The following is a 27,228-nucleotide window of genomic DNA, read 5'->3' on the forward strand; positions in this document are numbered from 1 at the left end:
GAAGCCAGATGGTCTTTCTCTTGGGGGCTGCCCAATGGAATCCTTTCTTACTTTCTCCCCTTTCTAGGCCTGCTCCTCACCCTTGTCCTCCTATTAGCCCTAGGACCCTGGATCATCAGGCGAATTGTCCGGCTTGTCAAAAATCAAGTTAACTCTGTCCTTAGTAAGCCCATCCAGGTCCGGTACCAGCGAATCTGCACCACCGACAAAGACGCACCAAGAGTCTCCATTAATTGCCATCCTCCCCAAATGGCCAGCCGCCTCTCAACGCACCCAAGCCCCAGCTCCCCTGCCCCTACCCCTTCTCACCGCCCATCCTAACCACTTACCCTTACCCTTTCCCCTCCCCCGCCGTTTATCTAAGGCCACCAACATTCCATCGAGGCGCTGGACTGGTTAGCCAATGACGGGCAACGGGATCGGCCCGCCAGTCAACCTAAGGCAGGGACACGGCCTTTTGCTGCCGCGCTTCCCCATGATGGGTAAGACTGGCCACCTGTGTGGCACGGGCATTGCCTGGCTGGGCGCAATCCCAACCTAAGACAGGCACAGTCCCCCTCCCTCCTCAAATCAAGCTTTTCGGAGGAGCTTAATAAAAACAAAGGGGGAAATGTGGGAGGAAGGGCGCCCAGCTTGCCACAGTAGCAAACGGTGCGGCAAGAAGTGATACCGCCTCTGCCCACTGGGCCTAGATAAGGTAACCACGCCTGACTAGGCCTTTGCTGCTAACGGCTGGCCGGCGCTGCCCTCCCCCTTTCTATCTCCCGCCTAGACCAACATCCGGCCAGCTCTCACTCCCCCTTTCCCCTCCCCTATTCCAAACCTCTCAGCCAACCCTCCCTTCATCACGCCCCTCCCTCTACCCAACCCTATATAGCTAGTGTACTTCCGTAATAAAGCAGACCTGTTCTTGCGCTCAAGCAGTCTCCGTGGTTTTTTCCCCAACCGCGCGTCCCCCACGCCTGGAGAACCGTTGCTCCCCTCGGGAGTACCCCCTGCCGGCGGTTCGGCAGGAGCGAGCCCCCCCCTGACTCTTGGGCCTGAGCGAGGCTAAGCTCTCCAGCCCGACGGCAGGGAGATGCTCGGAAAGGGGGAGGGGAGGGGCTTCGCGGTCAGCAGCCCCCGCGCGCACGCGACCTGCCACGCCGGCAGTGCTGGGGTCCTAACGTCGTCCCCATGGACCGGGAGGATGCCCTGCCTGGTGGGCCCCAGCGTGAGATGCCAGGCCAGCCATGTCCAGCCTCAGGGCCTGTGGCCTTCCTCCCGGGCCACGCGGCCTCCAGGAGAAGGGGGCCACTCTGGGCTGCCGCTGGCCCAGGATGCTTCCTGGCCCGGTGGCCTCGTGCTGGAGGCCGCCCTGGTCCCTGGGATGCACCGTCCACCTCCCAGCTCGAGCGGCACCAGGCAGGGTTTCCTCCGAGGCTCCTCCTGGAGGCCCAGATTTGATGGTCCATCGCCTTAGTCCTGTTCTCTTGGCCTCGCGGAAAAAGCCCTGGGACTCCCCAAGCCCGGGCTCTTGATTTCAGAGAGAGAGAGCGCAGCCGCGGGGCTTGCCAGCGCAGAGGGACCTGGGGGAAGGCGGCAGGGAGAGACGCGGGTGGAGGAGTGGCCACCGCTTGGGTCTTCCTGCTCTAGCCAAATTCCAACCCCACATGGCCCTGGGCTGTTGATACCACCATTTACCTACAAAATCAAGGTTTTCCTGCAATGACAACCTTGAGACAGGGCCATGACAGGATGAAAGAATAAGGGCCACAGAGAAAAAAAATGGAGATAAGTGTTCTAGAAAAGTCTAAGCCACACTGCCTGTAACCAAATCCAGAATAGAGTTCTGAGCTTCCCTGCAGCCAAGGCAAAAAGGACTAGGTGCTAACTCCCATAGCAGTTAGATCAAACTGGCCTTTTCATTTTTCCTATGAACCTCCCCAGCCTCTTAGAAGTGCCAGTCAAGTGCTTGGAATCATGGCCGGTCGGCCAGGGAGAGAGCGCTGTGGTGTGGTCAGCCCGTCAGCTCTGCGTCCTGGGCCCCCTCCCCATCCTTCCCCTGCTCTGACGCCAGAGAGGTCCCCAAGGGTCCCTCTGCACCACCCTCGGTCTCCATACCAGAGCTGGCGCCAGGCCCAGCTGGGCCTGAGCAGGGGGTGGCCCAGATGAGGGCACGGCGGGGGGCACCTTCCCCCTAAGAGAGCAGGTCACACAGCCCTCTGATGCCGGCGGGTGGCGGGTATCAAAGCCCTGGGAGCTAAGCCGCTCTCCCAGCCTGGAATTTCACAGCCCGGTGGCCGATCGTGAAGTCACGCGCGTGAATGGGCAGCTAACGGGGGACCCATCGGCCCCCAGAAGCCGAGATGAAGGTGCCGCCAAGCCCCCTGCCACCGCAAGTTCTCTTCATCTTCCCTCACTGCCATCAGGAGGCCGGGTTTGGGGGAGGAGCTGGCCTGCCCGGGCATGGTGGGCCTCGGGGCTTTCTGTGCCCTCCACCGCCTCGCCCACCGCCCCTCCAGCTCGCCCGGCGCCCTCTCCAAGGCGTGACGCCGCCTTCCCTTGCAAAGCTCCCTCCTGGAGGGCATGGCCTTGCCAGCCCTGGCTGGGTCTCTAGCCCCAGAAGCACGACACCCCTCGCCCATGGAGGGCCCCGCTCCCCGGAGGCTTCTCGCCCACCCTTCACCTCTAGCCTCTCAGCCTGCAGGCCGGCCCCCCAGGGCCCTTCTCTGGGAAGTCCCTCCTCTTGGTGGCTTACCCTTTCTCCCACTGGACTGAGATCCTTGTCTGAACTGGTCTTGACCTTTCCCCCGGGACTGTCCCCTCCTCAGGAGCACTGGCATTCTCTGCCCCTCTGAATTTCCAGGACCTGGCATGTAGTAGGTACTTAATCCATCAGTGTTTGTTGAATGACTGATCAGATTCAGATCCGTGGAGGAAACCAAGCAGCTTTCCTTTTCTGGAGTCTGTGTTCCTCCATCTCTTTATTCCGCCATCTGTCCATTGATTCCTTCCCACAGTCATTTGCCACTGAGAACTAGCTCTCTAGGGTGCCGTCAGAGCCAGGGGTGGCACGACACCATGGATTTTGAGGTGAGGCAGGCTCAGCGTGCGTCCCAAGACTGGCACATGCCAGCTCTGACGTTCGGAGCCACTGGCTTTTCATGTGCCTGAGCCCAGTTCCCGCCCGTGTGGTGGAGGCAGTGGAGACCCTGGTGGAGAACTGGAGTGAGCATTAAGTGGGAAGTGGGTTCCCTCCCGCCGAGCCCAGTTCCCAAGCCCTCGTGACTTGGCGGCGCCTCGGGTGCCACCCAGATGTGCCCCCCATCCAGCTCCGGCCTAGCCCTGGCTTCCCTCTCGCTGGCAGCCCTGAGAGGCACTGCCAGCTGCGGGTAGAACCCTCCTGCCAGGAGGTGACAGAAGCAGGGCTCGGGGTCCTTGGAGACCTGGAGAAGAGCCCCCAGGGCCTGAAATGGGGCTGACAGCGAGGCGGGGGGAGGGCCGAGGCCCAGGCGGCCCTCCTCCGGGCGGGGCCGGGCAGCAGGAGCCACTTGCAGACCCCAGCCCACACCTCTGGCATAGGGGCCGCTGAGCGGGGCCCGGGGGTCTGCTCTACCCGCTCCGGCCGGCTCTGCTGCAGGCTCAGCGTTGGGAAGCGGGAGCTGGAGGGAGGCACAAACAGACCCGTTTGAACCCCAGATTTGGCCTTGTTCCCCGGCCTGCGTGCCCGGAGCGGGACCTGTCCGCGCTTCTGTCTTAGCTGTCCCTGCATCGGGTGGCGACTTAGATTTGGTCTCTGAGAGAGGTCAGCTCGGAGATAGAGCTCCGCTCCTCTGAGGTCGCGGGGCCAGCAGCTGAGGCCAGGGCGCGGGTGCCAGCTGCAGACCCAGAGCCCCAGCCTGGAGGGCCCCAGGGTGCCTCTTGACAAGACCTGGAACCGCAGGAGGAGCTGGTGGAGGGGAAGGGAGAGGAAGTGGAAGGAAGCGATCGGGGGAGGCACCTTCCCAGGAGGGTACAGACCCCCTGCCCCTGGGAGGGGGCGTCTAAGCCCCCTTTTGTAGACGACACTGAGGCCCGGTGCTCACCCTGAAGCAGGGGACGGACCAGCCTGGGGGGTCTGCGCTCTTTCCATGCCCCTCCCTCAGGCTGGGGCCTCAGAAGGGAGACCTGAAGAGGCTGCCCCCAGGTCGCAGCATGAGTCTGAGGAGGGGACCCCTGCCCCCCCAGCTGAGCTCTCCTGAGCCAGCCACCAGGCAGTGGGAGAAAGCCCCACCCCCAGGGAGGGGTCTGCACCTGGGGTGGGGGCTGAGGGTCTTAAGACTTCGGACCAGCCCGGCTCAGAAGGCGAGGGCAGATGACCCTGGCCACTTAACCCTGTCCTCCCAGGACTGGGGGCGTGACCCCTGCCCACACTGTCTTGGGCTCCTTTAATTAACTACCCAGCGCTGGCCGAGCCAGAGCCTTCCTTCCACCCCTGGGAAACGCAGCTAAACCTGGAGGGAGCCTGACGCCCCTTCCCCGGCCGAAGCCTGATCGTCACCTTGTCACCTTGAAGCTTGCCTCCGAGGTAAGGGCTAAGGGGTGGCGCACTGCCAGCCACAGAAGCCCGCCGGAAGTGGGGGGGGATTGGGGGGGTGGAGGGAGAGTGGCCTGAGATGGGGGGGAGGAGGCGGGGGTGTGGAAGAGAGGCCTGGGGAGGGGGTCAGGGTCGTGGTGGGGTTGAGTGGCTGGAAAGGGTGAGGCTAAAGAGGGGGAGGGAGGGGGCGGTGCTGGTTTGTGGGGAAGGGCTGAGGACCACACGCTGGGGGCACGTGGAAGTGCCACGGTGTGGATGGGGGAGCGGAGGTGAAGAAAGAGGAGGACCAGACCCGCTGGTGGGACGCATCGCGTCTCAAGAACTCTCCCTTGAGCTGGGGAGGCCCGCCCCGCGCCCTCCGTCTGCGCCTGCAGCTATGGAAGGCCCGAGAAACGGGGCCCGGCCCGGGCCCGAGGACCCGCGGCCCGGGCCCGAGGACCCGCCTCCGGCTGCGGCGCCCCCCGGCCTGTCAGCCCTGGGTGCCGGCGTCATCCTGCTCAAGTCGGCCCTGGGCACCACCGGCCTGCTCAGCTTCCCCTGGGCCTTCGCCAGGGCAGGCGGCGTGGGCCCTGCGCTGCTGGTGGAGCTGGTGAGTGCCGGGGCGACGGGGGGCGGCGGGGGCTGCGCTGCTGGTGGAGCTGGTGAGTGCCAGGGTGGCAGGGATGGCAGGGGCCTCGTGCGCTGGTGTGGACTGGCACGCGAGCCTTATGAACGGCCCCTTTGGGATTTTGTTTTCTTTCCCGCTCGGCGAACAGGGGGAAAGTTAATCCCACAGTGGTCCCGGCACAGAGCATCCCCCACGGCCCCTGCTGGGTCCGACCCGCAGCCCCGCGGCGCGAGGTAGAGATGGCGCCAAGCCCCGTCTGGCTGGCAGGCCACCATCCCGCCTGCGAGTGACCATTGTTGGCTGCTGGCCTCAGCGGGGTAACTGAGAGTCCTAAATCAGGGCCTGCGGCTCAGGCCTCCTACTGATTGTGACAAGCCACGCGCGCGCTTCGCACACACTCGGGCCAAGGCGCAGGAGCCCGCCCCTCCCCGGGTGCTGTAGGTCAGGTCTGCATTCCCCTCCCAGAAAGCCACTGCGGGGCCAGAAGAGCCTCCCGCTGTGCACAGGGCCTTCTTCTGGAAGATTCTTCCCCCCTCGATGCCCAGCCCTCCCCCCTCGATGCCCCGGCCTCCCGTGCCGCCGGCTCAGTCTCCTCTGCTGCCTCCCAGAGGGTACTGGTCCTTGAGTTCCAAGTCGTCCCGGCTGCTCTCATCTCCGCAAAGACCTTTCCGGGCAGGTCGCCTTACAGGCTCTGGGGGCCAGCCGGTACCCCAGGAGGGGCATGGTTCTGTCAGCTCCTGGGGCAAGAGCGGCGAGACGAAGGACGGGGTGGGGGGCCCAGGGGCAGGGTAGGCCAGGGTGGGCCCCAGCAGAGGAAGCAGTATGGACAGGGGTCCCGTGGCAGGGACAGGATGGCGGTTTCCCACGAGCGAGGCACCTCAGTGCCCTGTCCAGTAGGTACGCTGTGGCTTCTGGAGGAACGCGGCAAGAGCCACGGGCAGCGGCCTGGGCTGGTGGCGTCTGAGATTTCTGCAGAGAGTTGGGCGCAGTCAGGCCAGGAAGGGCTCAAAACCCCCGCCCGGGCACCCGGGGCTGGTGCTCGCCCTTGGTGGGGGCATCCAAATTGTGCAAAGCCTTCTGGCACCTTCTTACAAAGCGCCCCGATGCCTCCTCTGTGACCCGGTCACTCTAGCCCGGGGCGTGTGTCTGAGAGAAGTGACAGCTGTGTCCTCCAAGAGCCTCGTTCTAGAACACTCCGTGCAGCATTGTTCACAGAAGCTGCAAACTGAAAACACCCCCGATAACAGAGCACCCGTAGGAGGAAACCACCGATGCCCGCACCAAGGCAGATGCTCCGCATGGCCGTGCCCGGTGGGAGAGGCTGACATGGAAGGACGCGGCCATGGAAACGTGGCCCATCCCTGGTGGTTTCTGGGGACGGGCTGGGGGCAGGCACGGCCTGGGAAGGGTACGAGGAACTTCCGGGAGGAGGCGTTGTTCTCGCTCCAGAGGGGTTTGGCTTGTCCTGGGATGTTTGATGTAACTCTTCAAACCATACAGTGAATGTTTGTGAGTTTCATTCGATATAAACTTTTCCTTACAAGGGAGAAAAAGGGCTGAAAACAAATGCCAAGCTCTAATTTGTGATAGGCATGCCCGGGAAAAGCACACTGATGCCTGTACCTCAAGATGCATCGAAACATCACTGTGGGGAAGTGGACTTGGCCCAGTGGGTAGGGCGTCCGTCTACCACATGGGAGGTCCATGGTTCAAACCCCGGGCCTCCTTGACCTGTGTGGAGCTGGCCCATGTGCAGTGCTGATGCTCATAAGGAGTGCCGTGCCACACAGGGGTGTCCCCTGCATAGGGGAGCCCCACGCGCAAGGAGTGCACCCGTAAGGAGAGCCGCCTAGCGCAAAAGGAAGTGCAGCCTGCCCAGGAATGGCGCCGCCCACACGGAGAGCTGACACAACAAGATGACGCAACAAAAAGAGACACAGATTCCTGTGCCGCTGACAACAACAGAAGCGGACAAAGAAGAAGACACAGCGAATGGACACAGAGAGCAGACAACAGGGGTTTGGGGGCGGGAAAGGGAGAGAAATAAATAAAAAATAAATCTTTAAAAAAACAAAAACAAAAACAAAAAACCCTCACTGTGGTTTGATGGATACACAGAGGGAAAGACACAGCAATGTGAGAAAGCAGGACCGCCTGTTCAAGGTAGAATGCAGGTAGTGGGGTGTGCATGTTCACTGGAAAATTCTTTCAATTTTCTTATATACTTGAAATTTTTCTTATAAATGTTGGGGAAAAGCATTTAAGCTGAAGGAAAGGGAGCACTGGAGAAGGAGTTTGGAGAGGGAGCACTGGAGGAGTCCTGAGGGTACTAGTGGATGCTGCCACCCTTCCTTGAGCGCCACCCTGTGCCAGACTTTGTTCAGTCCTAATGGGTCACCGCCCCCGTGGGGTAGGTGGTGCTGCCCACCTTCACAGGTGCAAAAGCAAATGCGAGCGATGGCCTCAGGCCGCAGAGCAGGCACGTGGCAGCTACAGACCCAGCCCAGGTAGGGCTGCTCTGCCTCTGGTTCCTGGCCCCTGCCCCTGAGCTGTGCCACATTGGGGGAGCAGCTCAACCTCTCTGGGTTTTTGAAGCCTGCTCCATTCAGCTGGAACAGGATGGTATGAACAGAATGGTATGAGCATCCCAGATTTGTAACCTCGTAGCCGGTGAGCCACCTGGCCGTGGGGGCCGCACGGGGCCGTGGGGGTGGCCGGGGCCAGCCCTGGCTCCACACTCTTGCTCTGCAGGTGTCCTCGGTCTTCCTCGTCAGCGGGCTCGTGGTCCTGGGCTACACGGCCTCCACCAGCAGCCAGGGCACCTACCAGGGCGTGGTCCGCGGGCTGTGCGGCCCCGCCGCGGGCGTGCTCTGCGAGGCCTGCTTCCTCGGCAATCTGTTCATGATCTCCGTGGCCCTGCTCCAGGTGATCGGGGACCAGCTGAAGAAGCGTAAGTCCCTCTGCTGCGCGGAGCCCCCTCCCCCAGCAGAGACCACCCGGGAGCTCCCGGCGAGGGGGCTGGGACTCGTAGTGACAGCACGATGGGAGGCGCTGTGGCCAGGCCACGTGGGGACACCCCGAGCGACAGATGACAGAACGAGCCCGCCAGAGGGAGCCCCATGGAGAGGTGGCACCTTGGATTCAGGACCCAGTCTTGACCCTCAGGGTTCCCTAACACCTCCCTCTAAGCGCTGCTGCCCGCACCCTACCCAGCTGGACCTGCTTTCTGGTCATTTTCATTCCTTTCAGACGGTTTCAGAATTTTCCCTGGGTTGTCTGCTTGGATTCAGGCACTGTCTAGAACCATGCTTCATGTCCAATCGCATGGGAATTTTCTAGATTATCTTTTCAGTTTCTACTTTAAAGGCATGGCGGTCAGAGAACATTCTCTGTAACATTCCAGTCATTTGAAATGTCTTGAGACTTGTTCCAACACGCCGGGCATGCTTTGGTGTGCATTTGGTGCGCTCTTGGAAAGGACGTGTGTGCTGCGTTGTTGTGTGCGATGTTCTAGAAAGGTCTGTTGTCGAGATGGTCAACAGTTTTGGACAGCTCTCCCATAGCTTACTGATTTTTTTTTTCTAATTATCCTATCAATTTCTGAGAGAGGGGGTGTTAAAATCCCAACTCTGATAATTTGTCTGTTTCTCCCTTTCCATCAGATTTTGCCTCGTGGATTTTGAAACTCTGTTGTGAGGCATGTGCGAATGAAGAGTCAATCCCCTTGGTTATGAAAAATCGTCCATTTCTGTCTCTGGGGGTTCTTCACCATGAAATCTACCTTATCCGATATTAATGTATAGCTCCAGCTTCGTGACTATTTGTGCCTGCACAGCGTTTCTCTTTCCATTGTTTACTTTGAACCCATGTGGCTTGGGATTTTAAGATGCCTATCTCGTGGGCAGCATATGGTCAGGTCTGGCTTCTTTGTCCATTTTGACAATCTCAGGCTTTAATTGGAGGGCATAGACTTTTAGACGGGAATGTAATTACTGTTGGATTTAGGTCTGCTGTTTCGCTATTATTTTCTCTCTTCTCTGTCTTTTGAACCATGACTGAAAAGGTCTGTGGCTATGAGAGATTGAAATGAAACGCTTCCATCTCTTGGGAAACACATCTTATCCCCCAAAGCCCCAAGGATCATATATCTGCACTCCAGGTGTGAATGGGCACCAAAAATGCCCCCCTGCCTGCCAGTGGCAAGTAGAGTTCACCTCCATTTCACCTCCAGTCAGCTGGCAGTGTTGCTAGGTTAAGAAGGATTCTGAGGCTGTATTCAGGCTTGGTAGTAGAGTGCCATTGCTTAGAGCATGGATTAGGGTATGGGTCCCCCAGCTCTGGGTGCTTGGTCGGGTGGAGACCATACTGCTTAGGAGTGTGCGTTTGTGTGTTCAGGGAATGTGTCTTTGTTTCCACCCTGGGAGTGGGGAGGGGAGGGTCTCCTCTGGGTGGGTGCTTGGCGGAGTCATTGCTGAAGTCGGGTGCAAATGATTTGAATGCAGTGACTGGTACTGAGGACATCGAGGAGCGGGCTCAGCAAGGGGCCGCTGTAGCCCTCCCGTCAGCCGGTTTCCTGGCTGCAGGGGTCGGCTAGATAAGACGGCCACGCGGAGGTGGGAAGCCCCCCAGAGGCTCCATGCCCGCGGACGCGCTCACTTGGCTCCCACGCTGTGTCTGTGGCCTGGCAGTGGCGCCCAGCCCTCGCAGGCTGGCAGGGCACTTGCTCGTGAGCACGAGGAAGAGGGTTCTGTGACGGCTGAGTGGATGTCACCGGAGTGGATGTCTAAGAGGGAGCAGGAGCGTGGGGGGCGTGTCCCAGCCTCCTTCCGCTCTTCCCTTCCCCACCTCCCTCCTCCCTTGCATTCCTCTCTTTGCACTGGATTACGCATGGTCCCCGCTGTGTAGACATCGCTGTCCTAACAAACTGAAAGCAGACAGAATTCAAGGTCAGTTCAGCACTGGACAAGTCGCTAGTCGGATGCTCAAGGCAATTTATTCACTTGCTTAATTGCCAGCTGCCAGCATGCCCCGGAACCAGGTCAAGGGCACCCAAGGTGTTTAAAAGTGGAGCGGACAAGAGTCTCTACGGTGCCTCTGCCGAGGGGCCCGGAGGAGGCGACAGGGACCTTTAAGGGGAGCTCGGGTGCTGGACCAAGGCGGCACCAGTGGAGGGCCTGCAGCCGGTTGCAGCGCGGTGGCGGGGTGGCCTCAAGGCAAGGCCTGGGCACTGGGGCAGGCAGTCAGCACCCCGGATCAGCCTTCCCCTCGTGCCGCGTGCTCAAGCAGCGTCCACTGGGATTTTACGCCTCCAAGGTCCAACCGTCACCATTTTATCGAGGGAGGGCAGCCCTTGTCTGGCATCAAGCCAGCCCATAGCTCGTCTTTGCACAAATGTCGGTCGGCGCTGTTACGAAAGCACGTTTTTCCCAATTGGTTTACATTCCCTGTTGACACTATTTTGGGGATTCAAGGCTTTAATATCCTTTCAATACACAACGGTCTCCGTGGTTCATGGGCGCTCCTTTCCCCTTGGGCTCTGCACCCCCTGCCCTTGAATCGGGGTGGCTCCGCAGCGGCTTTGGCCAGCAGGACACGGCGGCATGGGGCCAAGCCAGCTCGGGGCCGGGCCTCGGTCGCTCGGGCAGCTTTGGCCGTGGCTTCGTGGGCTGTGAGCTGCGGTGGGAGAAGGTGCCTCTGCTGCTGGAGAGACCCCAGTGGGATCTCGGCGAGAGGGTGTCGCCGCCTCAGGCCCCGCAGACCCTCCCTGTGCCACGAGGGCCCACTGAGTCCTGCCCCCATCACTCCCCACCACACCACGTGCTACAAGGAGGCGGTGGCTCTAAGCCACTGCGTTCTGGGGCCAGGCAGCCGCTTAGAGCTACCCCCCGGTGATGTGGCCCCGAATCCACCCCCAGCCCTGCTGGGCCCCACGCACCCAAGTTCCATGGCCGAGCACCGAGGGCCGTGCACCAGGCAGCTTGTTGCTGCCCCTCTGGCACATGGAACCCGGAGCACGGGGTGCTGGGTGCGCGTTTATCGAACGAGTTCGGGTGGGGGCCTGTGCCCCCATCATACTCATCACCCTTCAGGGTCCCGAGGTTGACTTGGTACCCACAGCAGCCCCCCGACCCTTCGAGGGCCCAGGGCTGGGTGGGAGGGCCGGGGGCACGGGCCTGTGCTGCAGCCGCCCCCTCTCCCCTGCCAGTGAGCGCTTCGCTGCTGCCCGGCAGCCCGCCGCCCTGGTACGCTGACCAGCGTGTTGCACTGACCCTGCTCTCCGCACTGGTCCTCCTGCCGCTGTCGGCCCCGCGCGAGCTCGGCTCCCAGAAGTACACTAGGTACGGGGGCGCGGGCGTCCGCGCAGCGCCTTCTGCCTGCCTGGCCCTGGGGAAGGACTTCCCGTCCAGAGGAGGGTGGACGCTTCTACAGGACACGAGGAAAGCGTGCTGGAGGAACAAAGTCCACTACCCGGCAGGTCAGTGGGGGCTGCTGGAGTTGTGGTATTCAGTCGTTCTACACTTGGTTTTGCATGCAGCGGCATATAGCGGTGAGAGATGTACACACGGGCACAGGTGCACACACTGGCACACGGACACCTGCAGGTGTCCCCCGATACACGCCCCAATACACAGCGTGCGCAGGCACACACGTATGTACACACAAGGATATGCACACAGACACAGAGGCACACGGGTGCACAGATGTACACACAGAGGTGTGTACACACAGCCCCACAGATGCATGAGACACAGACACAGATGCACACGTACTTTTCACTTTATCGTCCGAGGCTTTGCATCCACTTTTGAAACAATTAAAACCTGGCAAAATTATCCCGGGAAGTTTCCGTAATTCCTTTTTCCTTGCTGTAGGCTTTTCACCTTGGGAGTAGAACAGAGGTATGGCGGGCGGAACACTGTGCCTCCTCGGCAGCCCCAGCCCCTTGCTGGGCCAAGCTGGGGCTCCCACATGCCTCCGAGGTGTGGCTGAGCCCAGGGAGGGTCCTGCCTGGGCTGCCACCCAGGCCACCGGCCAGCTCTGGCCAGCGAGGTGGAAGCTCCTCACGCTGCCCTGTTACTGTGACCCGACAAGTCTGATTTCCTCTGGGCCCGAGATGGCCTTACTGCCGTCCCCGTTGTCCAGACAAGGAGCCGAGGCTCCCGGGGTGGCCTGCTTTGCCTAATACCCCATAGCAAGGGGCAGAGCTGGAATCAGAGCCCGTGGGCCTCCTGGCAGGCCCTCTGACCCGTGCCTCGGGGCATGTGCCCCCTGCCTGATGGGGCACCCCTGACGCGCCCCCGCCTTGTGCAAGCTTCCTGGGCACCTGGGCCGCCTGCTACCTCACCCTGGTCGTCGTGCTGCATTACTACTTCCCGCCCGAGGGCCTGGTCCGCCAGCCGCACCTGTCGCCGAGGTGAGTCTCAGGCAGTGACTTGTTGGGGCGGGGGCGCAGAGGAAAAGCCGCGGTGGCTCCGATGGCAGGAAGCAGCGTGGAGGTCCCTTTTCTCCTTCAGCCACGGGGCCCAGGACCAGGGTCACAGGGGCCCTGAACAGCCCAGCAGCCTGGGCTGCTGGGGTGGGGGCGGTGGATTTGTCGCCCCACAGCAGTGAGACACGGTGCCCGGCTCAGGGACAGGGAGGAGGTGGTGTGGCTGGAGGCTCCTGGGCAGGGGCGAGCGGGAGGAGAGGAGGCAGAGTGAGGGTGGATGGGGTGGTGCTTAGGGGCAGGCTGGGGGCGTGCCACATGGCTTCTGTTTTAAAAGGATCCCTCCGGCCACATGGTGGTCTGCCAGGGTCAAGGGCAGAGCAGGTAGTGCCCCCGCTGCAGCCTGGCATCTCAGAGCAGGGTGGCACTGGAGGCGCTGGGGGCTGCTCAGACCCTGGGGTGGCTGAAGTGGCCTTTGAGGCCACCCCATGGCCTATGATCCATGCGGCCCACGGGTCCCTGCGCTCAAGGGCCCCGAGCCTGCTGTCCTCCTGGACATGCTCCATCCTTGCTGAACAGGTGCCCCGCATTTTCATTTCTTACCTTAAACTCCTTATTCTGAAATAATGACCAACTTTCAGGACAGCTGCAAAAACAATGCGCTCACAATCGTTTGGCACCGGGCCCTGCCGGCCACGCGACTGGTGCTGTGGACATGAGTAGACAGTGCCAGGGAGCTAAGCCTGACTCTGAGGCTGCGGGCTTGAGCACCCGCAGGGGGGAGGGGGGAGCCGGGGGGCTGGACAGTTTTGAGACATCTGAGTGGAGATGCCGAGCAGACGAGCGCGTGGAGTTAGAGGCACAGGCAGGAGGGAGATACGGCTGGCGTAGGCCCAGAGGGGGCATGGGTGGCCCCGAGCCCGTCAGGTGTCGGAGGAGAGCCGATGGGAGCTCTCAAGCTCCCATCAAGGTGCCAAATACCTGCCAAGGTCTATTTAGAAAGGGCAGCATTCTGAAACCTCCTTTCCCATCTCCCCAAACCTGGCACTGCAGTAATTACAGCCGCATGCGGCGGTCGTGCCCAGGTGTATTTTCCTGGTGCTGCTTAACTGTCATTCTCTCAAGCTGACAGGTGTTGGAGTCCATCTCTAGTCTAATAAACACCTCTTCTCGTCTATTTCCAGCCCTTTGTCCTGACCTCTGTATTCAGCATCTTTCCCACCATCTGCTTTGGATTTCAGGTAATTTCAGTGTCTGGATTGAAGCTTGTGGCACTTTCCAAGGTGTCGGGTGACACCCTGCTCCCTCGGGAGAGCGCTGCCTCACTGGGGGAGAGGCACATGATAGCCTGACCACCGCTTCTGCCCACAGGCCGTCTCCCAAGCATCGTGCATCTGGGGTTGGTGCCTGGGCTCGCTAAGGTGGGAACTGCCCTTGAACTTGGGGGCCTGGCCCACTGGTGGGCCGGTGCCAGAAGCACGCTGTCGGGCGTGGGGTGGAGAAGGGGGTGCTGGGCCTGCCCCTTTGCGGTACCCTTGGCTCGTCACCCTGCCTGGAGCCTCAGGGCCACCCGAGTGCTCACGCAGCCCGGCTTTGCGCAGGTGGGGCCCACAGGGGGACCTGGGAGCAAAGGTGTGGGCTGGTTCCCACCTCAGGGTGCTTGTGCTCTAGGGCCCTGCAGGTGTGTGGAGGCTGAATGGGTGCAGGATGCACAGAAGTTTCCATTGATGGGGCTGGAGTACGGGTGGGCGTGGGGAGACCAGCGCAGGGGCTTCCAATGTGGCCCCAGGGCAGACCCAGGGGCCCTGGACCCCTGCAGGGCCGGGGCGGGTGCGGGCGGGCAGGGGGAGAGGACAGCCCTGGGGAGGTGTGCGGGGGGCTCCCAGGTGCCTGGGACGGCTGTGCCTCGGGGCTGGGGGTTCTGACCAAACAGTGGGGGGCGAGCTGGGGGTGTGGCATGGTGCCCCATCTTCTGGTGGGTCTCTGGTTTTCCAGTTCTAGGGTGGTGGCCGGCCCCGCACTCTCATTGCTTGCTTTAGGGAAGCTGCGCTTCTGTTTCCTCGAAATGCCCACCGCCCCGCCGCCCCCGCAGCGCCCAGGGAGCGCCGTCCAGGTTTTGAGGCCGTGTCTGAGCTTCTGAGCCACTGGAGTGTCCTTTCTTTTTCCTTTCTCTCTTTATTTATTTTTTTAAAATATTACATAAAAAAAATAAGAGGTCCCCATATACCCCCCACTCCCCCCACCCCACTCCTCCCCCATCAACAACCTCTTTCATCATCATGGCACATTCATGGCATTTGGTGAAGACATTTTGGAACACTGCTGCACTGCATGGACAGTAGTTTACACTGTAGTTTACACTCTCCCCTAGTCCATCCAGTGGGCCATGGCAGGACACACAATGTCCAGCATCTGTCCCTGCAGCACCCCCCAGGACAACTCCAAGTTCCGAAAATGCCCCCACATCACATCTTTTCTTCCCTTTCCCTGCCCTCAGCAACTACTGTGGCCACTTTCTCCACCTCAATGCTACATTTTCTTTCATTCCTAGTCACAATGGTTCCATAGTAAAATATCCTTTCTCCATCAACTAGCTGCCACGCCAGTCTTCATCGCACTTTTCTTGACTACCGTTTGTTTTTGGAGTTCTGAAAGGTTGCCATCTCCCTTCCTTACAAGGGACCGTGGCTTTGCCACCAGCTCAGAGGCATTTCTCGCATTTCCTTTCACGTGCCCAATATTTTGAAAGCTCTAAAGCGACGACCTGCCCGTCAGGCGTCTGGATTTCGAGCAGCAATCCCCCTCTTCGGTCCCTAAGCGCCAGATGGCTGGATGGGCCCGCGCCGGGCGTCCGTCTCCCCAAGGCGCGGGGCTGCCCCTCCTCTGCCGCGGCCCCCCCCGTCCCGTTCTCCTGGCAACCAGGCCCGGGCTGCGTTGCCAGGGACACGGGCTCCGCGGTGGAGAGCTGGAGTGGATGTGAGTGAGAGGGCTGCCGGGACAGGCCAGGGGCGGTGTGAGCCCCAGGGTACAGGGACCTGGCGTGGAGAGGCAGGGCTGGGGAGGGGGGGTGAATAAATACAGGTGAAGGCGACAGGAAATCAGCTGAGGGGGTGGGGGCACGGCTGGAGGTGGGGTGAGAAAGCCACCTGTTGTCATCAGGAGCTCTGGCCTCATTCAGACGTACCCCCAAACACATTAGAAATGGGGCAGCACCCCCGCCTTGCTCCACGAGCGTCGGTGGAGGGGCCACGGAGGAGCCCACGTGGGCTGTGGGGCCCGCCCCAGCCTCCTGGCCTGCTCCCTGCCCCTCTGCTGTCCTTTCCACCAGCGTTCCTGCCTTCTGGGCCCCCTAACACACGGCCCACCCACCTCAGGTTCAAGCCCATGGCTTTTATTTATTTATTTATTTATTTATATTTTTTATTTTTTTTTTTAAGCCCATGACTTTGAATACATCCAGACTTGTGCACCCATCACCACAGTCAATTCCAGAATATCTTGACCACCCCTGAACCCCTTAGCTGTCACCCCGACACCTGAACCCTACTTTCTGTCTGTGGGTTTCCTCACTCTGGAGCTCATGGGGGTGGATCACCCGGCGCCTGGCTCTCGCACCTGCTCCAAGGCTCGTCCACGGGCAGCAGCGGGCAGAACCTGAGTCCTTTTTCATGGCCAAATAGTATTTCATCGCACGGATGAGCTGCACTTTGATCCATTCATCAGCTGAGAGACGCGTGGGGCGTCTCCGCTTTGGGGCTCTTATGTGCGTCCCCGTTCCTGCATCCATCTCCTAGCGACCAGGACTGTTGGGGACGGCACAGGCCTGGTGCTGCCATGCCAGGGCTGTTAGGGACGGCACAGGCCCCACCTCGGGCAGTGCACTGCTGGACGTCCTGACGAGCCCACAGGAGCCTGGTGAAGCGGTCTGGGGGAAAGCAGGAGGCAGGGATGAGTGCCCACCATGCCAGCATCTTTTCCTACCGTGAGTCTTCTCTCGACAGCCGTGGGCTCTGCTGCCGCCTGCGGGACACGGAGCCTTGGGTTTGGGGACCGACCCCCAAGATGAGGCTGGGGGCTGTGGTCCATTTGGAGCAGGGATGTGAGATGAGTAGGGACCCCCTGCAGGGTGCTGGGGTGGGCAGTGGGGCTCCTGGCCCCCTGGGCCACCAGACGGGTGCAGGGCGCACCCCAGCAAGGCCCATGGAAGGACGGGGGGCACGTTGATTTGCCGAATCCCACTGCCCATTGGCTGCAAGTCCCAGGGCCATCAGGCACCCTCTGCCCGGCCGAGCCTGCCTGCTTCATGGCTGGCAAGGAGGCTGCTCCCACGGCCCCCGGCGCGTCCAGAGGCTGCTCCCTGAGCTCATGCGGTGCTGGAGGCACAGCCGCGGCTGGAATTCGGGGGGCTGCACCTGGCTTGACCCCGCCCTCCAGAGTGGGCACCCAGGAGTGCAGGACCTGTGGGGACTTGTTTACTGCACACCCCAGCTCTCACCTGGTGGGGTGCCAGGTAGCACTGGGGTGACAAGAGCCAGGGTCAGATGGAGGCCCCGTGGCAGCCACGACCTCAGACGGACGAGCCCAAGAGCGGCCCGCCGCTTGCCCAGCTCTGGGCTCAGCCGTCAGCTTGGCGCCGAGAGCAGCACAGACGGGGCCATGGCGCCCGCCTCTGGACAGGCACCCCGGGCATGTTAGTGTGGGGTTGGGGGCTGGGGCGGGCCTTCCTGGAGGACGAGGTGGAGCCCGTCGCGGGAGAAGAGACCCTGGGTGAGAAGGGAGCATGGGCAGAAGCCCCGAGGCAGCGCAGAGTTGGGCCACCCGAGGAGCGGAGGTGGTCTGAGCTTGGGGAGCGGTGAGCATGGCCCTTGGGCCAGGGCCAGCAGGCAGAGGCCCTGGGCCCAGAAAAGGAGGGGCCCCGGGAAAGGGTCGGTCATAAGTGAGTGAGGGAATGGATGTGGCTCAACAAATTGGGCTCCTGCCTACCATAGAGGAGGTCCGGGGTTTGATGCCCAGGGCCTCCTGTGAGGGCAAGCTGGCCCATGCAGCGAGCTGACCCACACAGAGTGCCGGTCCACGCTGGAATGCCGCCCTGCGCAGGAGTGCCCCCTGTGTGGGAATGCCGCCCAGTGCGGGAAAGCCGCCCCGCGCAGGAATGCTGGCCAATGCTGAGAGCTGGTGCGGCAAGATGACACAACAAGAGACACAGAGGAGAGAAAATAAGAAGACGTAGCAGAACAGGGAATTGAGGTGGTGTGAGAGTGATCACCTCTCCCACTCCGGAAGGTCCCAGGAGCGGTTCCCGGAGCCGCCTGATGAGAAGACAAGCAGACCCAGAAGAATACCCAGAGAGCAGATAACGGGGGGTTGGGGAGGGAGAGAAATAAGTAAATCTTTAAAAAGTGAGTGCAGGACCCTCCTAGGACCCTGGGAAGGACCCAGAGTGTCACAGCCCCTGAGCGACCCTGGGCTGCGTTTACACCGTCATGCCCAGGACCTGCCACTGCCCGGTTACACTGGAGCCGCAGGATGGGCGCTTGGCTTCGGTTATGTCTATTTTACATGCAACGTCTTTAATCACAATATCACATATACACCAAACCAGGCGCCCCTGAAGCCTGCGTGCTCCCACATCACCGTGCCCGGTGCCTGGCCAGGACCCGGGGCACAGCCAGCCCCACCCCAAGGCAACGGCTCTTCAGTTCTGCCTCCGTAACCACACGGCAGTGCTGCTCAGCCAGGCCAGGCGGCACTGCCTGCAGACCTTTGGGGGGCGGGGGGCGAACAGCAGCCCGTGGGTGGGAGAGGTGAGGACGTGGCACAGGGCAGCGGGCCGAGAATTCTCTGCCCCCGAGTGCTGATACAGCCGAGGCTGAGAAACTCTGCCCCAGATTTGTGTGGCTTGTGCTTGCACTTGACCTCGACAGAGCCTCGCAGAGTGCATTCTCTTGTTTCTGGCTTCTTTTCCTCTACGTCGGATTTCTGAGACTCACCCACACTGAGGTGTGTGGTGGCATTTGTCCTTTTTTATCACTGTGTGCTATTCCACGTGAATTTCTTTTGCTTCGCTTCCACATTCTACTGTTGATGAATGTCTGGGTTGTTTTCCTGAAGTCTTTGGGACATGGGTATTATAAAAATTGCTCCAGCGGGGATGTGGCTGTGGCTCAGTCAGTCGGGCTCCCGTCTACCATATGGGAGGCCCTGGGTTCACGTCCCGGGGCCTCCTTGTGAAGGCAGGCTCGCCTGCACGCTGCAGAGCACCGCCACCCGCAAATGCTACGGAGAGCAGACTCTGCAAGATGATGCCACAAAAAGGGAGGCAAGTAAAAACACAGAAGAGCACGCAGTGATAGGACACAGAGAGCAGACAACAAGCAAGCCACAAGGGAGGGGGAGGAAAAATAAATAAAAATAAAAATACAGACACACAGAAGAACGCACAGCGAATGAACACAGAGAGTAGACAGCAAGCAAAAGCTGCCCTCCTTCCCTGCCCTCCTTCCCTGCCCCTTCCGGCTTCGGGGCTCCCGGAGCTCCTTGGCTTATGGCAGCGTCATCCACGGCCTCCCCCGGGCTGCTGTCTCTCTTATTCTAGCGGCATCGGTCATATCCATGGGCCCCACCCCGATCTGGTGTGACCTCCCCTTGATTAATTCCATCAGCAAAGATCCTATTTCGATAAAAAAAAGCAAAAAAGCAGACCATATTTCCAAATAAGTTGCCTTTTTGCAATTATTGGGAGTTAGGTCTTGGCCGTGTCCTTTTCAGGGACCCAGTTCAGCCCAGTCTGGGGGGGCTGGGGGAGCTCCTGGTGTAGGCATCGTGCGGGGCCCTCACAGAGCAACCCCGTGAAGGGGGCGCAGCCACCTCCCCCCCGTCATCCTGGCCTCGGATGGAGCCACCGAGGGCTGGAAGTTGAGGTGACTCTTCAAGGTCACGGAGCTGGGGGGCAGAGCTGGCTGGTCGAGCCCCGCCTCTGAGCTCTTGGCCCCCTGGCTGTTTGCTGGAGGGGACGTTTCACCATGTGTCTCCAATGGGGTGGAGAGGAGGACATCTTTCCTAAAGAACCTGGGGACCCCAAAAGGAGGGGTTCAGCTGGATACTCAACTCTTTGTTGAATGACCAGTCCCCGGTCCACAGCGGAGGAACCTGAGCGAGGGGTAGGGCAGGCTGAGCCAAGCAGGTTTAAATGTCAGTGTGGGCACTGGATTCAGAAAGGTGGGCATTTCTAGCGCATTCCACATCTTGCAGCCTTACCGATGCTGATCCCATCCAATTCCATGCCTTTGGCAGATAAATAAGCACAAAAGTGGCTTATAAGGTGCTTGCAAGACAATAAGACAGGCAAATTACAAATAGATGAAGACATCACCAAAAGTATGGCTCTACCTGCTGAGAAAGTGCCTCTGAGCATCCCAGCAGCCAGAGTGAAGAGGGAAAGCTGGTCAGTCACATGCTCCACCAGGTCTTTAAGGGGAACACGAGCTGACTGCTCAGGACACATGGCAGTTCCTGGGGCCAGGACCAGAAGGGGCTTCTCCGCTTTGTCCTGACCCAGCAGCACAGCTTGCCGCTCCTCCAGCTTGGGGCTTGTTTCTCTGCCGACAGCATCATTGGCCGCTCTTTCCTGTGGCTGCTCGCTTCCCTGTCCTGGAAGCCCGTGTTGTTTCTGCCAGGGGCACCCTGGGGAGGACCCCCGTGACGACCAGTGTTTGTGGTACTTTTGCGTGTGCGGGGCACTGCGCTAGCTGCGTGTTTTAGGGGCCGCCACCATCTCTATTTATAGGTGAGGAATTGGAGGTGTGGGAGGTTTAGGTCATTGGCCCCAAGCCACTCAGCTGGCAAAGGTCGGAGCCACTGGAACTTGGCTCAGAGTCCCTGTACTTGACCTCTCCGAGGGTTCCCTGATGGTGGGCGATCCACCGAGCTGGCCGAGCTCTGCGGGGGGAGTGGGTGCATGGGCGTGCAGCCCCCGCCTGGTCTGGGGGGAGGGCAGCCGGCAGACAGGCGACCTGGGTCCTCTGTGGCCAGGTCGGTGATGCAGGACCTCTGGACGAGGACCTGCCACTGGGTGAACGGGCCCAGGGCCCCAGGGGACCCCGCGGGGCTGTGGGTGCAGATGCCGCTGACCGTCCTGTGGGTCACCCTGACGCTCACCGTGGCCCTGCTCGTGCCTGACCTCAGCGAGATCATTGGCGCCATCGGGGGTGTCAGCGCCTTCTTCATCTTCATCTTCCCAGGCGAGTCGCCTGTGTCCCACGTTTCCTTGCGTTCGGGGCCACTTGGGAGTCGGTCCCCAAGAGCTGGCCTTCCCTCTCTCCTTTGCAGGCCTGTGCCTCATCCATGCCCTGGACGCCGAGCCCCTGGGACCAAGAGTCAAGTACGTGTCCCCGAGACAGGGGCAGCGGTGTGGAGGGTCCCCCCAGGCATGAGGGCCTCAGTGGACCACGGAGGTCCCACTGTCCAGCCAGGGCTGCAGGGAGGGGGCCTGTGCCCAGGCCCACCTGCGCCTTCCTTCTTCTGGGGATCTGGGGCTTCTTGTGGGTGGGGGCTACTCAGCCTCAGGACATCCCTGCCTGTCTGGAGGCCCCGGCTTGTCACTCTTGCGCCCCTCAGGCCTAAGTTCAGGCCCAGCAGGTCCTCAGGGGCCGATGGCACGGAGGTGCTGGCGCCGGGCAGCCCCTGGGCACGGCACATCTCACGGCCAGGGAGCAGACCTAGTCGGCCGCCTCTGACCAGGCACCCGGCCACATCCCTTTGGCGCTCACTGCCCTCCTGCACCGTGGGCTCCCTGTCCCATGGGAGCCCGGGCACACGCCAGTTCTGGCAGTGGTGTGAGCAGGGCTGGCGCACACGCCCGTCCGCCAGAGCCGGAACCTGAAACAACCCCCTCCCTGCCCTTGCTGCTGGCAGGATGGGAGCGCGGCCCATCTCCTGGCTCAGCGCCCGTTTTTCCAAGGTCCCTCGGGGCTGTCCTGGGGAGCTGAGGGCCCGGGACCCTGCCCTCGGGGGGCCTGGTCTGACCCTGCTGGAAGGGCAGCGTGAGGGGCGTGCAGTTGCCTCTGCCTCAGCAGATCCTCGGCACCCTGAGGGGTGCCATTCCCAGTTCACAGATGTGGAAACTGAGGCTGAGGGAGGTAAAGAGAGGCCAGATCCGTTTCCTGGGGCTGCCCTGACAGAGGCCACAAGCCGGAGACCGAACACAATAGAAACTTCTTCACAGTTCCGGAGATCAGGCGACAAGACGCAGGGGTGGGCAGGGCCATGCTGCCCCCAAAGCTCCAGGGGGCTGCTTGCTCTGCCGCGCCCTGCATTCTCGGCTTGCGGCTGCGTCCCTTCCTCTCTGCCTCCGTCTTCACGAGGCCGTCTTCCCCATCTCGGTGTCCTCTTCTCACTAGGACACGTGCCATTGCATTTAGGGCCCGTCCTAATCTAGGATGGTCTCACCTTGAGACCCTTAACTTATTACAACCCTAAAGACTCCATTTCTACATGCGCTCACACTCACGGGCTCCGGGTGGATGGGTCTTTTTGGGTAGGGGGGCACCACTCACCCCACCACAGATGCCGCAGGCGCCACAGCCACGGATTTGGGGCCCCGTGGCCGACTCGTGCTGTGGCATTCCATGCTCGTCCAGCCACATCAAGCCAAGCTTGGTTTTCCCAAAGGGGTGGATTGGCCGGGGGCACTTCTGGGTGGAGAAGAGTGTTTCTGGATGTCTCCAAACCTGACTTGGGCACAGAACAGGCTCTCAGGGGTCCTGGGACCCTGTGAGTGACATTCCCCATGCTGACTTTTTGACATCTCGCCTGGGCCTTGATCCAAGCTCACAGCAGTTTTTACCGACGGGCTTTCAAGATATTTTTAGCTCTTGAGGGCCTTGTGCTTCATAAAAGCTGCTCACGGGCTGCAGCCCCAGGCATGCCTGCCCCTTCCTGCCCCTTTGCGGTGCACACTGCTGCTCCAGCATGCTGCTTGGCTAGAGACGCGCCTTCCATGGCAACGGATCCTTTTGGCCTTTATTAATGGGGCCAGAACTCTCCCGTCGGCCCTGCCATCTTGTGGGAATCTCATTATGGCTCTTGCCTCGCTGTCTGCATCTCGCCGCCACGGGGGCATCATGAGCTCGCCAGTGGGCCTCACGGCTGCCCGCCCCAGCCGCCTCTGCTCGGCACCCGCTGCCGGGCACCCAGAGCTTGGGGCCGCTCTGGGCGAGGGTGGTTGAAAGTTTTCTTCTCTCTTGGCTCTCAGCGGTGGGTGCCTGAGTTTCCTGGGGCCCCCACCACCAAGGCCCACAAACGGGGCGGCTTAAAACAGCAGTAATGGGTTTCCCCTGGGCGGGGGCAGGGGCCTGGGGTCAGGTGCGGGCTCCTCGGCCCCTCCCAGCACCTGTGCCGCCCGCAGTGCCTGCGTTCCCGGGGGGAGCTGCTCCCGAGCCTGCCCCGGCTGCCCTCGCCGTCTTTCCTGGGTGTCTGGGACTCAGGTTTCCTGCTCTTCTGAGGCCACTGTCTTTGGATTTAGGGTACCCCTACTCCAGTGGGGCCTCATCTAAGCATGCCTTCAAAGACCCATTTCTCAAGAGGACCAATTCCTGGGACCAGGGATTCAGACGTGAACATTTTTTGGGGGTGGAGTGGTGGTGAATATGATTCAACCTGCGATGGGAGTGGAAAGGAAGGGGGTTTGGAACAGGTGTCTTCACCCCCGTTTCTTTGCTAAATATTGGGGAGCGGCGAGGTTGTGAAAGAGCAGGTGAAGGGAGAGCTTTCGTGATTGCCTGGGTGCTCTCTGTCCCATCAGCGCCAAACCCATCCCTGCAGGTAAAGGATATTTGGAATTTTTTTTCCAAATTGGCATTTCCACTGGGCTTCAAAATATTAAGAGATCTCTACACGTTTACTTGGCTTATCCCGCGAGGCGCCTGCTGACGCGGCTCTCCTGCTCGGCAGGTGCAGCCTGGAGTTCTGGGGCGCCATCTCTGTGCTGGTGGGCATCTTCATCTTCGGGCACAGCGTGGCGACGGCCATCCTGGAGCTGCCTCCCGGGCCGGCCCACTCAGCTGTGTCCGTCCAGCAGGAAGCAGAGTGAAGTGTTTCATCATAAAGATGTTGGAGAAGCGGCTCCGTGTCCCCGTGTCAGGCTGCTCCTTCGGGCTTGTCCTTGTTCAAAGAGTTTCTGGGGGAATTGGGGGGGGGGGCTGAGGCCCTGGAACCCTACTTTGGGGGTGTTGTGAGCCAAGACAGTTCATGAGGGCAATGCACTGTGGGATGCACGGCCAGGAGGAGAACAGGCTGGGGGTCATGGGAAAGAAAGGGATGGGGCGGGGGGCTTGGGAGGTCTCCAGGTACCTCTGCTGGGGATGATGGGGGACTCCAACTGGCCCTTGGGCCGGGGCATGGGCGATGCCGAAATCCTGCGGCACAACGTGTAGGGGCCCGAGCCCCGGCGGCGACGGGGAGGGACCCCGCGGAGAGCCCCGCCTTTGCCTGCTTCCTCACCGGGCTTGGAGGGGCTGGGCAGGGTGGGCTGCCTGCTCCACAGTTCCTGCCCCCCTCACCACCCTTGGTTCTGGGACTAGGGTTGGCCGCAGCCGCAGAGGGTGAAGAGTGGGTGAGAAGGGACGAGGAGAGGGTCCATGCGGGGATGGCCACGGGAAAGGGGGGTGGGACGGGCGCCGAGCCATGTCCGTGTCCTCGCTGGCACTGACCCCGCGCAGGGCCCTGGGGACGTCCTGGATGTTGACAGACTCAGGCCACGCTGCTTCTGCCGTGAGGGACCCCCTAGAAGCTGGTGGCACCCAGAGCCGGGCTAGGCAGAGAGTGCCATGCCAGCTGGCGGCCAATCGGCCATTTCATTGCTGGTTTTTCCCACTGGCCTTCGTGTGGGAACCTTCTTTATGGAGGTAAAATTCCCAGACTATACAGGCACCTTCTTTTTTAAAGATTTTTAATTTATTTCTCTCCCTCCCCTCCCGCCCCCCATAGTTGTCTGCTCTCTCTCTCCATTGCTGTGTGTTCTTCTGTGTCCACTTGTATTCTTGTCAGGGGCGCCAGGAATCTGTGTCTCTCTTTGTTGTGTCATCTTGCTGCGTCAGCTCTCTGCTGTGTGTGTGGCACCACTCCTGGGCAGGCTGTGCTTTTTTCCATGGGACAGCTCTCCTTACAGGGCACACTCTTTGCATGTGGGGCTCCCCTACACTGGGGACACCCCTGCATGGCATAGCACTCCTTGCATGCCTCAGCACTGCATGTGGGCCAGCAGTATGGGTAAGGAGTACCCATGGGTAAGGAGGCCCTGGGTGTGAACCCTGGACCTCCCATGTGGTAGGCAGACACTCTATCGGTTGAGCCACAACCGCTTCCCCAGGCACCTTTTTATAGTCTCCTCTTCAGTGGGTTTTTGGTACATTCACAAGGCCACTAAGTTCCAGAAGATTTTATCACACCAAAAGGAACCCCGTACCCATTGGCAGTCCTCCCCCACCTCCCCCAGCCACCCACGATCGACTGTGGATTTCTTTGTGGACTTGCCTCTTCCGGGCACTTCACGTAAGCGGCATCATTCCACACGTGGCCTTTGGTGCCTGGCTTCCTTCACTCAGCATCGTGTTTTTCAGACATGTCCATCTGACAGATGAGGCAACTGAGGCTTGGAAAGGTCAAGGCCACCTGCCCTGGGTTAGAACCATTTGGGGCTGGATTCCATCATCTATTTTCTTTCCACCCCGTATCTTCTGAGGTGTGGTCAAAACAGCGGGGGCTGGGTTGCAGAACTCTGAGGAGGAGGGGCAGCCTCTGCCCTCCTGCACCCTGGCCACTGCCATCTGGCTGGTGGGTGTGGCCACAGGTGGAGGCTCTGATCCCGGGCACAGCCTCAGGAGCTGGGACCGGTAGTGGTTGTTTACCGCCCTGGAGCGGCCAGCGAGAAGGCATAGCGGTCATTCCTCCGTGACCTCTCCCAGCTGCCTCCCAAAAGGCTTTGCTGACGCTGGCCAGGAGGCCAGGGTGAAGAGAGGACCGTGCACGGAGTCCGAGAATAAGAATAAAGTGTGTGAACCGGCTCTGGAGTGGGATTACTGGTTTTGAATTTTGAATACCGGCTCTGCCATTTGCTCTCTCAGGATCTTGGGTAAATTTACATATGAACCTGTTCAGAGAATCTGTTTCCTCTGCAGCAGATGGGAATGCTGCGAGAGGCAGGCTGAGTGGGAGGATTAACGGCAAGAAGGCAAGTTTGGAGCAGCTGGTGGGATGCCCCTCATCCAGCAGCAACCCAGCAGCGGGAGCACCAGTCCCCAACCACCTAGGTGGAGACTGGGGAGTGGGGGTGGGGGAGGCAAATACCGAGCTTCCCAGCAGCCAAGGGGAAAAGGACAATATGGGGACCCTAGGGCTCACCCCAAAGCAGGAAAGCACATCAGAGCAGGTGTAGTCTGGCATTAAACATTTTCTATGAGGAGCCAAGGGTGGGGCTTTTCAATTTAAGGGGTGACCAAATAGCACCACTGGGGACAGTAATTACTTGAATCTGTGACAGGTGCAAACTCAGCCTTAAATGAACTAACTGTAAAAACTGCAAGTGTAATTCAACACTGTAGCCTCGTGCAGTCAGAGAACTCAAGCTGGGGTGTCACCCTGTCATGTCTGATATCATAAGGGCAGGTCACAAACCGTCTCCCAGAACCTGCATGACTGGGGCTGCCACTGTCCTCAGTGGTGAGGTGGCACCATGTGGGACCTGGGGCATGCTCTGAGTCTGGAGCTGTGTGACCTCGGACAAGACACATGCCCTCTCTGAACACAGCAAGCAGGCCCCAGCTTGCTACGGCAGGAAACCCTTCATTAGCACCGTCTTAAGCCAGAGGAAGGGCGCCGAGGCTGGCCCACACCAGCTGGTCCCCTCTCGGTCCCCTTTGTCCTCGTCCAGACTTTTCTCCTCTAAAGCCAAGCCCATGGCAGCACCCGCCTCCTAGGAGGGCTGGGAGGTGAGCTGGGATGGCACCTGCCAAGCTTCAGGTGGCCACGGGGGCTGAGGACCCATCTGTCTCGAATAACGACAGCAACCAAGGCCACGTGACATTCTGTAGTGCATATGACATACCATGAGGGCCACCAGGTGCCCGGGGGAAGCACCTGTCCACTGCCTTAGGTGCCCTCCGGTAACTGCCGAGGGGCACCTGCCCGGGTGAGATCATGGCTGGCCCAGAGCACCTGAGGAGTCGGCCCCTCTGGCCCAGGACGGCCTCTGCCTGCCTCCGCGGGAGGCCTGGGCTTTGAACCGGGTCTGGCAAGGCTGCGGGTGGGCCAGGTGAGCACAGGTGGGTTGTCAGTGGGTCCACCATAATTCATACTTTCTAGTCTCAGATAATCCTAGGATGGAAATATAAGGATTTGGAGAACCTGAGTGGCAAGGTGAGAGGGATACTGAACACCAGTTTGAATCTTGGAATGCCGTATCATTTTATGGTGTTAAATATTGATAAATTGTTATCTTGAGTATAAGAATTGCCCTTGTAGACATTTTTGCTGATGCCCCCATTGAATCCCCATTGACCCTTGCTCTGAGTCTTTGTGCATCTCTTTCCTTGGTGGTTTGTGGAAAGAAACTGGGACAGAGTAATTCAGGGATGTGGCTGA

At 60.4% G+C, this 27,228-nt stretch overlaps 1 protein-coding gene across 1 annotated transcript; it reads left to right on the top strand.

Annotated features, from left to right (window-relative positions):
* The first annotated feature begins 403 nt into the window (after window positions 1-403).
* Window positions 404-23,680, top strand: LOC139438269 (solute carrier family 38 member 8-like). Its single transcript, XM_071213403.1, has 11 exons — window positions 404-482; window positions 4,933-5,147; window positions 7,917-8,115; window positions 11,371-11,503; window positions 12,478-12,579; window positions 12,720-12,741; window positions 13,776-13,832; window positions 13,963-14,012; window positions 20,623-20,831; window positions 20,920-20,971; window positions 23,542-23,680. Exons 1-11 carry the CDS (start codon window positions 404-406, stop codon window positions 23,678-23,680), a joined length of 1,257 nt encoding a protein of 418 aa, XP_071069504.1.
* The last annotated feature ends 3,548 nt before the right edge of the window (window positions 23,681-27,228 follow it).

The sequence above is a fragment of the Dasypus novemcinctus genome, chromosome Y (genome assembly GCF_030445035.2).
Source record: "Dasypus novemcinctus isolate mDasNov1 chromosome Y, mDasNov1.1.hap2, whole genome shotgun sequence".
In the NCBI taxonomy this organism is placed as follows: domain Eukaryota; kingdom Metazoa; phylum Chordata; class Mammalia; order Cingulata; family Dasypodidae; genus Dasypus; species Dasypus novemcinctus.

What these genes read in the sequence shown, in the direction of transcription:
- LOC139438269 (XM_071213403.1), top strand. Translation starts at nt 404, where the DNA reads ATGACGGGCAACGGGATCGGCCCGCCAGTCAACCTAAGGCAGGGACAC. An exon ending in GCCGCGCTTCCCCATGATGG is followed by an intron (nt 483 to 4,932) that starts GTAAGACTGGCC and finishes CTGCGCCTGCAG; the next exon opens with CTATGGAAGGCCCGAGAAAC. An exon ending in CTTCATCTTCATCTTCCCAG is followed by an intron (nt 20,832 to 20,919) that starts GCGAGTCGCCTG and finishes TCTCCTTTGCAG; the next exon opens with GCCTGTGCCTCATCCATGCC.